Raw genomic sequence first — 17,803 nt, forward strand, 5'->3', positions numbered from 1 at the left:
TTGCCCCATAACATTTTTAAAATTAGCAAAAATCTGTCATTTACTCATGCTCATGTTTTTTTTTTTCAAACCCCTATGACTTCTTACTAATTGAACACACACACAGAAAGACAATGACACCAAATGACATGACACCAAATTTATTGCAATAACTTGTCAACCTCTCACCTAGACTTTCAGACACCCCAAGTATTTATTTGACAGCACGTCTTTGCATCTTTACTGAATCTGTTGTTACATTCTGTGCTCCGCGTAGGAAACGTACACAGGTTTGGATCTATACAAGATAAATAATCATAGAATTTTCACATTTTAGAGACCGTCCGCTCAAAACGCTCTGCGAATCGGTTCAGTTGAATCGCGAAAAAGAACCGACTGATAAGAACGCTTGATTCGCGAATCGAACATCCCCACTGGAGGCGTAACCGTGCAGAACCTGAGCTAAAATCCGCACCCTGCTTAACTCTATCGCATTCATTGAATCTTCTCCGTCTCAGAGCAGCACCAGCGAGCGTATACAGCAATGGCCAATTATATTCACGTCCCAGAAGGCGCGCCTGTGGTTCCAAAATTAGACGTGACTCTAGATGAGCACGATTACAGAGCCGGAGCGCTGAAACTGATCAAGACGCTGAGACCCCACTGGAAACCTTCGGAGGTCAAAATGAAGGTAAATCTCATGTAGTTTTCTTTGCCTACGATTCAGGTGGTCGCACGCCGGCTCTAACCGATGCAGAAATTCTGCATTCACTGACAGCAGCTCTTTTGACGCCTTATATAATGCAGAAAGCGAAGTTAAGCGTGTTGCGCCTTCAAATCCTGAGCTGCGTCACCAGATGGACCCGTCGGCACCATGGCGCTTAGCAGAGACACGGCTGCCAATGCGAGCTGTCAAAGCACTTATGTTGTAACACTTTCATTAATAAAAGTATATTGCTTTTGCATGCGTGCATGCTACAATGTATTTAATGCACCATCACGAGAAAATTACAGCAACGCTATGAATGAAAAGTAAAATTGCAAAGGGAAGATTGTAGGTGTTGTATTGTATTGTATTTTTTTAGCTTATTTATTCCTTTAATAGAATTAGTGTCTGTTTTATGTTATTACTATTTAATTAATTACTTTATTAAGTATTCCAATAATGCCTAGTAAATGTTTTCAATCAGTAATTAGTACTTAATTTTGAGATACTAGTACTAATTACGTGAATCCTAATAGTGACTAGTAATTGCTATGGTTAACAAATTGCAAATTTTGCCTTTAAATTCTACACTGTAAAAGTGGTACGCTTTAATTGGTACCTTAAAGAGGTATTACTACCTGATTAAATATGTAAATTTATTTTTGTTGGTTTAAATGATGTATTTAAGTTGATTCAGCTATATTAAATTACATTTCTCACTTTTTTTAAGGTTACTGTTTTGCTCAGTGTATGGAGAACTATTCACTTCCAGCTAGTATTACAATAGTTGCTGGTGTCTGTTATAGTTGTGCTAGTCACTAGGTGTAGGTACTTAGTTACTAAGGTGTAAGTAATAGTAACTAGTTAATAGTAGGGATGCATTATACCATTTTTTTCAGAACCAATCCGATCCCAAAAATTCTGAGTATCGGCTGATACCGATACTAGCACTTAAAAAAAAAAACAATTCTATACCTCTGTGTGTTGACCTGATCATCACTGTTTTGTGTTAAAGACAATCTACTAAATATAGACAACTTCATTATAAAGAAAAATAACAAATGAAAAAATATATTATAATCTATGACAAAATTACTATTATAAACTAGGTAAATTGATAATTCAGCAGCAAAATTTACTCTAAAAAAATGTTCAGTGCACAGTAATTTTATAAAATCTAAACATTTAGTGAAAAAACATTATCTAGTGGGGAACAAATAAAAGTGAATAAGTGTAGGACTAAATCTGGTAAGATGTTACATATTGCTCTTTGTATTGTTGTAAAATACATTCATTTAAATTTCAGTTACTGTGCGTGTGAAGAACAATTCATAGTGCTCTCTATTCTGGTGTTGTGATCTAACAGACATGTAGAAAGTAACATGATTTAGAAACAGCACTAAACTCCAGAAAGATAAAGTCCTTTTATGCAAAACCATTGATCTTTATCTACAGATCATGTATAATAATAGGAACATTGAATAATCTTGAATAATCTTGACACGCAGTTTGAATGCTGACTGGAAGATGACAGACAGCTGCAGCGGAGAGGCGAGTTTATGCAAACTTGAATTCAACATTAAACAATGGAACGGCTTCAGAAGAATTGGAATATAGTGCATGGAAACTTTATGGTGCTTTATAATGTTTTCATGCCTTTCGTGGGGCATAACAATAACACGGAATACTTTACACACAATATCAGATTTGTATCAGTCTCGTCTTACCGATACCCAATCCGGCAGAAAATGGCAGTATCGGAGCCGATACCGATACAGAGTATGGGATCAGTGCATCCCTAGCTAATAGTTTCTATACAGGTTTAATCAGAACTTATTGGATACTAGAACCAATTTATGAGACCTGAAGGCACTGGGAAAAGGTATACAAGACTTTGTTTTGTGAACTTTTGAATGACCGTTCACTAATGCTTTGTTAAGAATTACATAATGTAGGATCTAGGTGGATGCCATTTAATGTTCTGACAGATGGACAGGACAGATGAATGAAGTATGAGGACATTTTCTACCTGCATTATTGCCTTATGGTCATACAGCATTCCTCATTTTTTAAAAATGGCTCAAAGCCAATATTTGTGTAGGATAGTCAGTGTCAAGGCATTTATTTGCTATCCAGTGAAATTACTGTAACACTAATAGCTGTGTGCTTACAGCTGACACAGAAAGACGACTGTGACGGTGACATTACACTGCTCTGTTCACCCCAGAGCGCTCTGCATTCGTACATGATTGATAAGCCTGAGATGGGCGGAATCAAGAGTACAGTGGAGTACATCTATACACAAAGCCTAAAACTTCCTTAATGATTGCATTTCACAGAACTGCCTTTTCCAAGAACAAACATATTTCTCAAGACTACTCATTCTCCTAGAAGTCTTCAGCCTTTCCAGACAAGCAGCATTTCAAGGAGTTTCTTAGAAACGTAATATGTACAAAGTCAGTTTCACTGAATACAGAACCTGCATGTATTGACTATTGACCATGGCATTAACAATGTTCAATGTGATGGTTCAGGTTTCCGTCGCCTTGGTGTTGTTGAGTACTGTGAAGATAGGAATCTTTTCTTTAGCTGTGCACCAGGGGAGACACCTTGAATCAAGTTTTTCAACTGCTACTACTGGCATTGAATCGAATGTTCCCTGCATTTCGTACTGCGAAACCCGAGTGGAAATTTCCATTAAGTCATTGGTAATTTATTGATGATTTTGCCACAGAAGTTCCCAGCTGAAGAGATTTTGAAGGGTATCTGAACAACATTGGACCTCACGGACAAAACATATACAGAAACCCGAGATGTTCTTCAAAACATCTTTGTTTGTGTTGGACAGATAAAAAAGAAAGTCATACAGGTTTTGAAATGACATGACGATGAATAAATGATTACAGAATTTTCATTCTGGGCACTTTAAAACCAAATAAGAACTCACTTCCCCATTACAGTGTAAACCCAAACATCCGAAGCCTCCATCCGGATGAAAAGTCAGCAGTCTGTAATTATATTCTTGTAAACTGAACCCTGTTTAGCCTAAGGTGTTTCCTTGTATAAACAGAGTTGGTAGGGGTGTGTCACGTCGCTCGCATGTGGTAGGGAAACCAGATATGTATTGGGTTGTTTTCATCAACTTTGAAACAAAATTGAGTGCTCAGCACATGCTAAACCACTCTGACACTGGCAGAAATCAAATTCCTGACGTTCCGCCCACTGCCAGTCAATCCCAGATAGTACAGATGATTGTGGCCTGGAATGCTTGGCGTCCCAAACGCGCTCCTTTTTTTTGCATTAGTAGACAATGTATATCTGTTCAGCTCTGTCACCCTGAATGCACCCACTTTTGATTCAAAATAAACTAAAAGTAATTTAGTTGTTTTGCTACACTGAGTTTGTCTTTTTTTATACATGTAAATATAAGGTTTCTCTTCAGCCGATGTAGTGGAAAAAGGAACTGGAGGCATGTGATGCTGATCTCAACAATGAGTTTTTTTAATGAAAATCACTAAAAGGTTAACCTCAAACCATTTGAGCGAGCTGAAACCAATGAACTCTCCGCTTGTTTTCTTCCTCTTTCTGCAGTCTTTCACCGACGGTATCACAAACAAGCTGATTGGCTGTTACGTCGGTGGGTCCATGCAGGACGTGGTCCTGGTTCGGGTCTACGGGAACAAGACAGAACTGTTTGTGGACCGTGAGAACGAAGTGAAGAGCTTCCGCGTCCTGCAGGCGCACCGATGTGCTCCACGCCTCTACTGCACCTTCAACAACGGCCTGTGCTATGAGTTCCTGCAGGGAGTGGCCCTGGAGCCCGAGCACATCCGGAGCCCTGCCTTCTTCAGGTTAGAAACTGCGTTTTCTAATGGGATGATCATCCAATCATCCTTTATAATACTGAGCTAATTGATTCAGGACGGCGTGACGGAGTGGAGATACCGGTGTTGACCTCCAACTAGCCAGACACTTGTCACATAACCCCAAACCTTACCTAGTAATCCCTTAAGACATGAATGACGCACTGTGCTTTCTCTCGGACTCTGACCCAGGCCTCCCGCCAATACTTGTCGGGTCTCAGACAGCTGTGAAAGAACAAGGCTACTGTGTTAGCAGAGCAATGACTAAAGTGTTTAAATGCACTACTGTTCAAAAGTTTACTTATTGTTGATCAGATAATTGCAGTCTTGGTGAGCATAATAGATGTTTTAAAAGTCTTACCAATCCCAAATTTTGAATGGTTTGTTACATACTGTAGGAGCACTCTAAAATGTAATCTAAACCTGAAAATAAGATATCTTTATTTGTTTACAGGCACATTGCGAGGCAGATGGCAAAGTACCATGCCATACATGCCCACAACGGCTGGGTGCCCCAATCAGACCTCTGGCTGAAGATGAGCAAGTTCTTTTCTCTTGTTCCTACACACTTTGAAGACCCTGAGAAGGACCAGAGGTGAGCTTAAATTTTAAGCATTGCCTTGTGTTTTAGGGTGCGATTGTGTTTGACATGTTATTTTTTTAGCAAAGCAGAACATGTAGAGTAACACACCCTTCGAATATTATGTCTCTGGGCGATATTAAAGCTGTCAATACAGGGAGGTTCAGATCTCAGCTTCACTTGCATAGATGAACATAAAGCCGTTTCTCTTCATATTCAAAGCATATTCCATTCAATATGCTTTGCTTACATTGTGGTTTGAAAGTCCTCCCAATGTTACAATGTTACATGACATGACTCCTCTTGGCACATTTGTTTCTACAAATCATTTTAGCAGAAATACTCTTTAATAAAAGTAGACAAATAAAAATAGATTCTCAAAGTGCTTTACATAAGATGACAATAATCCATATTAAAATATAATAAAGTCTTCTTTATAGAACAATATTAACATCGAAATAAAGATATTATTATTAATAAAACAACAAAATGAAACAGTCAAGTAGGGTGTTTGGAAATATTTTACCATTAGATTTAAATATAAAGTCAGTGCCAAATATCTATTGTAAAAATTTTATGCAGATGCAACTAAATTTGTACATTGTCAGAAGGAAATGTGAGTGGTTGTACATGCAAAACTGAGACGTGGAGAATGTTGCTGTGTGGGTTGTTAGAGTGTTTGGCCCAGTCAAGTTTGAGGAAATGTAATAGTTCAGGTATGTTTGAATTTAAAAGTTGATTATTTTTATGCCCTAGAGGCACTAAAAGTGGTTGCGCAATAACCGCTGACAACAAATCACACGCCCATACGGTGTCTGTGCAGTTAGTTTACTATTTATAGATAGTGGTTTTTAAAAAGTTTATCTTACTGAGTGAGGCAGGTTTGTCTACAATGTGCCTTATTTGAATCACACTGGAACACAAAAGCGTGTTTGTGTTTTCTGAATGCATGTACGTGTTGTCTGTTTCCAGGCTGAACAATGAGGTGCCCAGTGCTGCGTGTCTTAGAGACGAGATGATCTGGCTTCAGCAGAACCTTTCTAAACTGGGCTCCCCAGTCGTTCTGTGTCACAACGATCTGCTCTGTAAGAACATCATCTACAAACAACAGGAAGGTGAGTCCAACAAACCCCACCAGTTTCCTTCAGCCACAGCGTATGTTTCCCCAACCCCCCCTGCCTAAGGTAGGCTTAAATTTAGTGTTTTCACCTCTGAAATATAGCATGGATGCCCTTTGTTAAAGGGTAGTACTATTACATTCTCATCCAATTTCAATCAAGGCATCAGGAGAATCCACTGGTTTCCATAAAATGTGTTTTCTGTTCTTGAAATCAAAAGCAAATGTGTGTTTGTGTTTGCTTTGGGGAATGTTGTTGAATGCTGTGATGCTGTTTACTATCTTCATGATGTACAGACTGGCGACCGTCTGCCGCTACCTGGCCCACAGGATGGAGAGTGAATGCGAGTGGGACATTCCTGTTATGCAGAATGTTTTCAGTTCGTTCCTTTCTGCAAATATATTTATGAAATAAGGAAGTTTTTTTTTATAAAACACAGTATCAGACTTTCATTAATATGCCTAGCTCAGGCTTTATTTATACAATGACAAGAAAATAACAGGAAGGAAATTTCAAGCCTTATTTGAATAAAAGCAAGTTTTAGTAATACAGTATTTATTATAAGACTAGGAAAATAAACAGCGTAATTTATTATTTACTTAATATATCACTCATGAATTTATACATAACATTTATATATAACAGAATTTCAAATGTATACAAATATACACATTTTAATAAAATATTCTTAATTGTATGTATACTTTTAATTTGTCATTATTATTATTTTAATAATTTCTCGTTGGTTTTTTAGTGGATTTTTGACATGTTCTCAGATGCCAAACCAAAAAAAATACAATATTTTTATATAATAAATTGTATTTATAAATAATATAATGAATAATTAATTATATATTTGTTATATTAAATATTTAGATATATAGATATTTGTCATATATTATACTGTAGTTGTTATTTAAAATTTTATACACACACACACACACTAACATTATTAAATAAAATTCACCCTATGTTCACTCAAAATCATCAGCATAACAGGAATGACCCACTTTGAAGAGTATAAGCATGAGAAAATGGTTGCTCTGCCACAGCAGTAGTGTGAGAATGTGTAGTTCCTGTCTCTCACTTTTTTTTTCTTTCCTTTTTTTTCTTTTGAAGTGGCAGCAACAGTCAAACTGATTATCAACAGCACGTATCGGTTGCCCTAAAGGTATCACTTGCCCCTAAAAACTGTTCTTGAAGGAGTAAATAATTGACAACGAGCGATTAAAGATTGGGTCATGGAAATCTGCTTCGAGAACAGGGTTTGGACGCAGCTGCGACCTTGGGCACTTAAACTTAGAGAGAGGAAGGAGGCTCTGTTTTCAGAAAAAAAAGCCAAGCCACTTCCTCCAGCTCGCTTTTAACACACCAACAGACCAACAGGGGTGGCAGGAAGTTTTCACAGTAAAATGTTTAAGTTTTTGACATTCTTGCTCACTCAGCCCCCTCCCCTTCCCGGCAAGACCTATAGAAGCCATGAACGGGAGTGTTATGCAATAGGCCAGCTTTCCGAGTTCGTACCTGTTTTTGTTTTTCTTGCCTTCCGTCGACACTCAGGGAGTCAAATAAGTTTGAGTGTCCCACAGGCTCGAGCTGCACAGGAAGCCACTGTGGCATTTGCATAGAGCCAGTAACTTGGGGCCTCACTGGCTGGCTAATGGACCAATGGGGATGCTGTGTGGTGGGGGTGTGCGTTTATGAGATGAGCCGTGTTTGTTCTTAACGGGGGAGGTGCCCAATGGCCTCTCTGCAGTGAAGCTGTGTGTGTTCTGTGACAGATGTGAGTTTGCCCAAATCTCTTCATCTGCTGCACAGGGCTATAGCCACTGACTGGAGGTGTTCAGTGTGTCCCGCTAGGACGCCACCGGGTCCGGTAACCACCTCACGTGTCTCTTTCTGTAGACCTACACTTCTGTCCAATGTCAATCAAACTTTTTTTCTACACACCTTAAGCTCTAGAGCACTGGGAATGCAAGGCAACGTAAAGTCAAACACACATTAGGTGCAATAATATGCATATTACAAACTAGGCAGTGATTTTTCATATATTATACTGTATTTGTATACATACACATGCATTACACATGTAGAGTGAGAGGAGTAAGGCTTTGTATTCAACACTGTCTACATCACCTGACTGATCAAGTCAATGCTTGCTAGACCACTGCTATATGTGCCACTAGATGGCAACATTGCCCATTTTCTCTCCTTTACCTCCTCTGTCCTTCCAGCCCTGTGGTTTTATAGTACAGCGCCGTCTCCGTATTTTTATTTTGTACTTTTTTATTTATTTGCATTTGGTAATGCTGTCAACTCTTATCTAACCTGACATGTTTATACATTTTTGCTCTGTTCACTTTTATTTTACTCTCTTTTTACTTTTACTGTTGTGTTTCCTGAGGAGTGTTTATGTGAGGCGCTCTTTCTGTCACCAGTAACGAGACGTCCTGGAAAACTTGTAATTACTTTGCCCACTCACTAATAATTTGTATTCAAGCAGGAATCATTGTTTGTTTTCGGTTTAAATATTCTAAAAAAGAAAGAAATAAAAATCCACATTTTCCTTTAAACAAAAAATAAAACAAAGTTGCAAGTTTTCCACTTTTCTTCTCAACAGATTCATGTAAATGGTGATTCATCAATTAGATAAACTTTTTTAATTAATAACATAAGTAATTTTATTTTGAAAAGATGATCATAATTTTTTTTATATTATTATTATAAAAACTAAACTTTAAACATGTATTGTTTTTAATTGCTTGTGTTGAAATATTGCACTTTCCAGAATATAGAATCAATTTCACTTACCCCATACACTTAAAACGTTATAATACATTATTGAATTATTAAAAAGTGTAATGAATAATGTTCATATTTTGGTATGATGGAAATGATACATGATGTGGTAACATGAGTATAGTGAACATCAAAATTATAATTAAAAATATTGCATCATGAACTGAGAGGTTTTTTGACCAAAATGGTCAGTATCTGAGAATTTTAATTCAGAAACAGTATCTTTTCAACAGTTCAAAAGTTAATTGAGTGCAACTTTTTGTCCACACACACAAAAAATCATTACCATCACACACAAAATCAAAAACCTCCAATAGGCAAGAACAGCTCATTATTAGAGGATGTGAAATTCTTTTTTACATGAAATGAAACCGTGTGAAAAAAAAAGTTTAATTTTTCAAAGTGCCCCTAATTGTAGAATCATCTCTATATAACATGCTGTTTTTTCCCACATGCATGCTATAAGTGCATGAAATCTGTCCCCATGTCTTGTTCACTTTATCATTTGTTTATTCTTTCTTGTCTTTCTTGTGCACCAGAATGCAAATCCTTACTCCTTTTTTCAGATTTGATTTGATAACTCATTTAAATTGCAGATAATGCCCATTGTAGTGTTGGTTTGCTAATACAGGCAATAGATTGTTACAGTAAAAAAGAACAAGGGTTATTAAGAAGACAAAGCCCGTGTGCTTTTCTAAACAAATTGCTATTTGTTTCCCCTCCTGCAGGAAATGTCAAATTCATTGACTACGAATATGCTGGGTACAATTATCAAGCCTTTGATATTGGCAATCACTTCAATGAATTTGCAGGTAATGCGATATGAACACAAATTAAACTATTGTATAGAAGAGAAAAGAACCCGCTTTACCAGGTGGGTGTGGCCTTCTTGTGATTGACAGGTCTGAATGAGGTGGACTACACCCTGTATCCTGGGCGAGAGCTCCAGTTGCAGTGGCTCCGGGCCTATCTGGAGGCCTACAAGGAGTACAAATCACAGGGCACACAGGTCTCCAACACTGAAGTGGAGGTGCTATACGTGCAAGTCAACCGCTTCGCCTTGGTGAGTCAAAACTGGATTTATCTGCCACAGTCTGGAATCGTGACGCATTTCCATCCATCTGCACCCTGCCAAATTAAACATCAGACTTTTGTTTTTTCAATGTAATTACTTTCTTTAATGACACGCAGCATTTTACAAAGTAAACTGGAACATCGTGAGCAGTTTACTAACTATTTAGCAGGTAGATCGTCTGCATCAGAGCCACGCTTGAAGTGGAGACAAAGGTATGAATAGTGATTGCAAGTCGTCAGGGAGGTAGCCTTGACATCCTCGCAGGCGTCGACCTCTGGGTGTTTGTGTGTGTGCGCAGGTCATTCTTCGACGATCAAGTAGCACACCTGCCCTTTCTTGACAATGATATTTACTTCGGAGAGGAAAACTAATTGAATAGCTAGGTTACTCTCGCAGTTATGTCTTTTGCGATCAATAGACGTGTTAAAAGCAGGGCAGACATTTTTTAATTTCCAGTCTGTCAGGGGAAGAAGGGGAAAAAAAGCCCACAAAGAAAAAACAAAATCACCCCCTGACTCTCAGTTATGGAGAACAAAACTGCGGGAGGGACCGTTTTCTCTCCTGTCCCTGAGAGGGACCTTGAGAGACGCTAAAACAAATGCCAGAGGAATGCCACAGTGTGGGGCTTAATGAACAGATGTGCGTTGCCTTTGTGATTTTTGGATTCCTTTTTCTGTGGCTTTAATTGAAAGCCCAGAGAAAACTGAAGAGTCCTGAAAAATATGGGCATATTCTGATTAAGTATCATGTTAACACACTAACTTGCCGTAAACAGATTAAGCCATTATTATGATTTCAAGAAATCGAAGGCAGCTGGATTATGCTTTTAATAATCAAAATGTTATATTCTGATCATTCATTTATATCTATATTATATAATGTAGATGATATAATAGCAAACAAAGGTGATTCTGAATAATATTGGATACAGTCAAAATTGACAAAGTGGAAATCAATAGAAAATTGCCAGAAACTGTTTATACAATAATTTATAAGCTTTGTACACCGCCGTTCAAAAGTTCGGTCAGTAAGATGATTTTTTTACAATAAAAATTAATACATTTATTCAGCAGGGATGCATAAAATTTATCAAAAGTGACATTAAAGACTTCCTGTTTATCAAAGAATCCTGAAAATATTAAGGAGCTGTTTTCAAGATTAATATCATAATAAGAAATATTTCATGAGCAGCAAATCATCATATTAAAATGATTTCTGAAGGATCATGTCACACTGAAGACTGAAGTAATGGTGCTGAAAAAACAGCTTTACCATGACAGGAGTAAATTACGTTATATGATTATTATATAATATTATATTATATTGAAATAGAATACAGTAATTTTAAATTTAAATAATGTTTCAAAACATTATTTTTAATCAAATAAATGCAGCCTTGGTGAGAATAATGCACTAAACTAATAATGGAATAAAGTGCATTTTACATTAATTTATAACTATATAAAATAATAATTTGAGTTTATTTAACTAATATTTCCAAAAAATATCTCTATATATTCCAAGGACTATATATTCATTTTAGATAGACGTGGGTGTGGCGCCCACTGAAGCTCTGCTTTATTATGTTTACACACCATCCTCACATGCCTAAGCCAGGAGACATGCAGTTTTATAAAAGATGGTCGGAATATACTCAGAGATTGTGTCTGAGGGGGTTCAGCACCCTTGAGTCTGGCAGAGGCAAACATTTATTCTGTGCAGTTGAGCAAAAAGCACAGAGGATAGAGACTTTATTATAGGCCAGCAAACCAATGATCTTTACTCAAATGATGGCAGGAGTGATTCAGTCTCTTTAGAGGGCTTTTATATAAATGCCACATTTTATAAGCTTTTACATCACTGTCAGTGATCCAGAATCAACACAGATAACTTCCATGCAGTTATCTTTTTTCCTTTTTTTAATGGGTCCACTAAAAGGAAGCCGTCTTTGCTTAGAAAGGCGTGGGTCAAATGTTTCCAAGCAACAATACAACATACAATCTGTCACAGTTAACTCCAGTGTCAAGGTGAATCTCACAGAGCCTTTTAAGAATATTTCATAGTCCTATTTTACCCTGAAATCAAAATAAAAAAATTAAGAACATTTTGTGTTTATTAAATGAAGCCTCTTTGTTTGGGAACATTGAGATTTGTGCATTGAGAGATTATTTCTATAACAGTTAAGCATCCACCTCCTCTTCTCAGTTATGCAATGTAAATCAAATTTTCAGTAATGTAATGAGAACAAATTCTATATTTATAGATAAATAAATATTAATACATCAAGGCAGTATATGTTGCTCTAAATTTAAATTACACTGATTCTAATCGAAATAAATATGCCTGGTTTTGAGGATAGATTTTCCTATGATTTATTTATTTATATATTTATATTTAGACAAAGAGGTACTGAAAATAGGCTTCTCTCATATACATTCATCTTAGTTAAAATTTTAAAATAAAATAAGTTTCTTTGCATAGTTTTTCTTAACATCTTATTTAACAATGAAAACACTGATATGAATATAATTATAAATATATATAATAAAACAATTTCTATATTTTTTCTATTCCTTTTGGGGTACAGTATTTTCTTTTTTAGATTTAGTCCTCAAGTCCTTCCTCTGTGAAAGAGTAAATAAAAAGTTTTTTCCTCATGGTCTTTGGTTTTTGTTCTCCCCAGGCATCTCATTTCTTTTGGGGACTGTGGGCATTAATCCAGGCTCAGTACTCCACTATCGACTTTGACTTCTTGGGGTAAGTTTTCCCTTTTGAACAACAACAACAACATCTATATAATCAAGATTTAAACTAAGTATGCTCATTCTTGTCCACCAAATTTGCTTTTACAGATATGCAGTTCTCCGTTTCAGCCAGTACTTCAAGATGAAACCAGAGGTGATGTCACTGCTACTTCCAGAATAATCTCTCAGGTCATGGCTTGTGCTTTTCTAGAGAAGGGCTCCCCCTGGTGGACACAAGAACTAGCTGGAGACCTCTTCAATTTGTAGACTGAACACTGCACTTACTTGTCTGAACACATCATTTTAGATAAGCCCCAAATCATCTCTGAACTCAACGTTGGTTTAGCGTTGTAGAAAACCAAGCACTTAAGCCCTCCTCCTCGCTTTTATGTGGCGATCAAGAGAGAGGGTCACCCCAGTGCCCTAGTCCATTTTAGTGATATTGCCAATTGAGGAAGCAAACAACTGACATATAGATGGCTTACTCTGTAGCCTCGACTTGCCAATGTATGTGAAGAGCGAACCCTGGAGAATTTCAAATAAAGAAAAGCTCCCAGATACCGGTCCTCCAAGGACGGCGAACCTCCCACAACAACAATTATTGTCAGAAGTCTGAGAGGAGGGCCGCTGGGTTTGTTCTCAGCAACTAACTGTTCTCACCCTAAAGGTCATTCCTGCTTGTTTACACTTTTAATGGGAGAAATCAGTGTACTGTGAGATAATGTAGGGTTTACTGTATGGATAGTCACTGATTCTGTCTAAACGGGGAACTTCTGGCCTGTCTGTTCCTATGAGTGTTGTTCCTGGCACAGCCGCGGTAAGATGTGTAATTCAGGGACCAATAGAAGCTTCGTTGTTCATTTCTGGCACTGTGAACCACTGTATAGCGCATTCATGAAGTTTGTCATTGTTTTCTCAGCGTGGCGCTTGGAGAAAGTAGACGCACAGTAGCCATGGCTACAACGAGCCGGTAGCTAATCTGAAGCCCACACCAAAGTGCTGATATTTCTTGCTTGAACATTATGGACAGTGTATTTTTCCACATTAGAAATAACGTGGTAATATTTAAATTTCAAACGGTGGTTTTTGTACTTATTTAAATGGCGCTGTTAAAGAGATCGCTCTTGAGACATGTGCTTTTTCTGGGAGGTATCAGTGAACTTTTTGTAAAGGATGTATTTCCTGGGAGCCTTAATGATGGTATCGCCTTCTGGATGCACTAAAGCTTTTGTATTTGTACTCCCCGTCCGCATAGCTAAACAACAGGCCTTTTTGCACAAACTGACTGCTTTAAGAACAAAATCAGTCCTCACTTCACCTTGCGATGGGCCGCTCTTTTTGCTTTAAGACTAGTTTTAACTGCACATAGTGGGAGTAGAGATAATGCTTTATTTAGCAGGGTCCCTGTTACTAAATTGAACTGATATAGTAAAAACTGTTATATGTAACCACAAGTCGCTCCACACGGTAATTGTGTAGTAGTTTATTAATATTAATCTGGACTTGGGGCAAAAATGCCAGAAATGAACAAAAATGCCCTATATATATTCCTGAAATATATTCAGTTTCCACAAAAATATTTAGCATCACAACTTGGTTTAACATTAGCACCAAATTATTATATTAGACCAATTTCTGAAGGATCATGTAACACTGAAGACTGGAGTAATTCAGCTTTGTCATATCAGGAATAAATAACATTTATTAAAAATGCATTCAAATTGAAATCAGTTATTTTTGTATTGTATAAATTATTATTTCACAATATTACGGTTTCTACTGTAGTTCTGATCAAATAAATGCTGCCTTAGTGAGATTGAATCTTCTTTTAAAAACATTAGAATCTTACTGACCCCAAACTTTTGAACATTTTGGTTTCGTAATATTTTATTCTAGGCTGATCTAATTTTGTGTTTAGACACCATGGTGACCACTTCAATCAACTGATTCTTTTTAAATTATTTGACAAAATATCTTGGAGAAAAAGAATATAAAAAATGCCACTGAAATCAATTCCAGTTAGTTTCGGATTATGCTACAGTAAGTACATTTGAGCAATGTAATGTAAAGTGTGACCACGCTTTTTTTCCCTCCAAGTTTTCTGGTGTAAACCTTAGCTCTGAGACTTGCCTTTGCATCGCCTGGCCACCCTCATTTACCTCAGTTTCCTGTGGCAGTTTGCCTATACTACAAACAACCATATATAATTCTGTAAATACTAGAAACTGTGAATTTCAGGTTGTTTTACTGTATTTTGATGTATGCTTCTTTTTCTATGCCAGTTCTTTTGTAACTGTCAAGGTTGCACCTTGATCATGTTTTTGAACTGTCAAAGACCACACAGAATGCTACATTTTCCTTTTTTTTTTCAAAGTAATACACCAGAAATGTTCATCAAACATCTAGTGGGAAATCTCTCTCTTTTAACAGTGTATGAAGATTAACTGATTTGCACTCTTTAGCATTTGTATAAAACCGAAAGTGATGCGTGGCTCTAACTTTCAGCCAGTCAAGTGCTTTTGGTGAACATAAAACGTAAAGGACTGCCTCATGCAAGCATCTACTGGCAGTTTTTAATGTAGGTGTATATATACAACTGTAAACATATTGTAAAAGAAAATCTTTGCTTATTATTAAACAGTGTCCGTTGTCAATAACTAAACAGAGATATTCTTTTTCTAAGAAGAACTGTTAAGTAGATTTAATAATAATCCAGGGATGAAATCCTAAAGTGTAGCATTATAGATTCTGTAACAAATCATTTGAATAGAAATAAAATTAAAATGAAATGAAACATTTTCTTGTCTTGATTTCCCATTCTACTTACAAGAAAGAGATTGTGTCATTAAACCCTCATGTTGTGGTTGGATCATGTTGGACTGGGAACACCAAATTAATTTAGGCAAAGGATTTTCAGCACAGCACAATGGTTAAAACTGTAAAGGTTACAGTGATGGATTAAGCCACCATTTTTTTGTTCACAAAAGTATTTAATGGCAGCGATTGGGGAAAAAAAAAACATGCCTGCATTTTATGCTACAGAGCGTTTCAGAAAGAAATAATTATAACGGTGCTCCAGTTCAGACTGTAATTGAATTAGTTCCAGTCCCTCCAGCGACTTCCACCGAGAGCTCTGCATTAATTACCAAATTCAATATCTGTATTCACGCCTCAACTTATTTCCATTTTACAAAGGTCAAATTACAAACACTTGTCTGAAGTAATTACAAGTGTGCGAGATGCACAACATACTGACATATTAGGACTATTCTTGTGCCTAATTTACATATAATAATATGAGCAAAAACATACAGTTTGTTCTACAATTGTTTGTCATTAAAAGCAAGATGCATCAAACAAAAAGCCCATGCACACTACACGCATCTATTCATGCCTCCGCTTTTTTTCCACAACAGGTGGTAGACATGGACTAAATGACTGAAAAAGCTTAAAAGCAGCTGAAGGCAGAACAGACCAGACAAAGCTCACATTCACAACATCTCTTTTAACACACTGCAGGAGGGTGTAATAAAGCAATACACAGTTATGGGAGCGTGTCTCATATAGAGACAAGGTCATGATAATACAGTTTGAGGAATAAAGATGTAAAAGCCGCTGGGTTTGTGAGTCACAAACAATGTGCAGTGGGTCAGGGCGTTCATTCATCTTGATTAGATGTGCCAACCTAATTACAAGCAGAGGAAACAGTAATTAGCACAAGTCTCACCTCGTTAATCACAAAAGACTTCTTCAGTCTATTTTTATCTGATTAATGGCTCTTTAAACATGGGGGGTGGTGTTTATATTTGGGGTAATTGTACTCAGCTTGCTCGATCTAGTTTTATTTCACTGTAACCTCATTAGTTTTCATTGTTTAATGGAAGCTCTTGTTGTAGCTAATGTGTGTATCTTCACAATGAGATGACTGTAATAGGCCGATCTGATGTTTTGAGGATATTAATGAAGACTGTTTCATTTATGACTAGCAGCATTTGTATATACATGTCACATATGGCTGTGTGTCAATGCTAAATCACATTATGTGCATTCATAACTACTAAAAATTATTAAGATAGGAAAGACATCACAGGTAAATAGAGTAAAACTTCATAGATAACACCATACCCAGCTGATAAGTCACAGTACAACTTTTCAGAAATTGTATGTTTAAATATGTCTAACTAAATGTGCACAAATTTGCATACATTTCCAGAACAGAATTCTGAACCTAAATAAACCCCGGTTCAAAGTTATTGTTTCATTTTGTTAACATATTAAAGTTTTATGGAAAAAAAGGCAAATGATATATGAACAAGTCCCACTGGAAAAGCCGTCAGAATAAAGATATGAATAGAACTGTAACGTTTGGTGTAAATACTGTACGTGCTACTGAGGTGAAGACTTCTGACTCAATGCATGAGGAAAAAACTCATTTTGAGAAAACAGATATGTAATTAAGATCTACAGGTGTGACTAGATGAAGTGTAATAAAATAAACACGTCAATGTATATTTTGGATGTTTTCTTTCCACTAGACTAAAAGAAGACATCAATAACCTAAAATCTCAAAATTGACCACCACATGAAAAAAACATGGATTTGCCTGTAATGTTTTGCCTTAAAACAAGTCTGCAGCATCAAAAGGGTGTAAATGCATTAAAGGAACAATATATATATATCTCTATATCTATATATATATATATATATATATATATATATATATATATATGCCTATATAATGTAGTCACCCTCATGTCTGCTTTATTTCTTCTGTGCAACACAAAAGGCAATATTTTGAAGAATGTTTATGATTTTTATGAACATACAATGAATGTCAGTGGGACCCCATTTACTTTCATTGTATGGGAAAAAAAGCCTTTTATAAGTTATACAGGCTATGGAAGAGCATGATGGTGAGTAAATTATGAAAGAAATTTAA

The 17,803-nt window shown here is 36.6% G+C and overlaps 1 protein-coding gene across 3 annotated transcripts; it reads left to right on the forward strand.

Moving 5' to 3' along the window:
* Positions 1-393: 393 nt before the first annotated feature.
* LOC109074931 (ethanolamine kinase 1-like) lies at positions 394-14,579 on the forward strand. 3 transcript variants are annotated; one of them, XR_006156683.1, is made up of 8 exons: positions 394-670; positions 4,277-4,536; positions 5,003-5,143; positions 6,101-6,243; positions 8,028-8,122; positions 9,774-9,857; positions 9,948-10,108; positions 12,804-12,883. XR_006156683.1 is itself a non-coding variant. In XM_019090930.2 (8 exons), the coding sequence occupies exons 1-8, from the start codon at positions 524-526 to the stop codon at positions 13,043-13,045; spliced, it is 1,083 nt and encodes a 360-aa protein (XP_018946475.2). In that variant the 5' UTR covers positions 394-523; the 3' UTR covers positions 13,046-14,579. The 3 variants fall into 3 exon arrangements, 1 of the variants encoding a protein (XP_018946475.2); XM_019090930.2 differs by lacking the exon at positions 8,028-8,122 and adding an exon at positions 12,973-14,579 and having other exon boundaries at positions 12,804-12,877; XR_006156682.1 differs by lacking the exon at positions 12,804-12,883 and having other exon boundaries at positions 8,028-9,857.
* Positions 14,580-17,803: the final 3,224 nt, after the last annotated feature.

The sequence above is a fragment of the Cyprinus carpio genome, chromosome A4 (assembly GCF_018340385.1).
Source record: "Cyprinus carpio isolate SPL01 chromosome A4, ASM1834038v1, whole genome shotgun sequence".
In the NCBI taxonomy this organism is placed as follows: domain Eukaryota; kingdom Metazoa; phylum Chordata; class Actinopteri; order Cypriniformes; family Cyprinidae; genus Cyprinus; species Cyprinus carpio.

What these genes read in the sequence shown, in the direction of transcription:
- LOC109074931 (XM_019090930.2), top strand. Translation starts at nt 524, where the DNA reads ATGGCCAATTATATTCACGTCCCAGAAGGCGCGCCTGTGGTTCCAAAA. An exon ending in CATCTACAAACAACAGGAAG is followed by an intron (nt 6,244 to 9,773) that starts GTGAGTCCAACA and finishes CCCCTCCTGCAG; the next exon opens with GAAATGTCAAATTCATTGAC. An exon ending in AAGTCAACCGCTTCGCCTTG is followed by an intron (nt 10,109 to 12,803) that starts GTGAGTCAAAAC and finishes TGTTCTCCCCAG; the next exon opens with GCATCTCATTTCTTTTGGGG.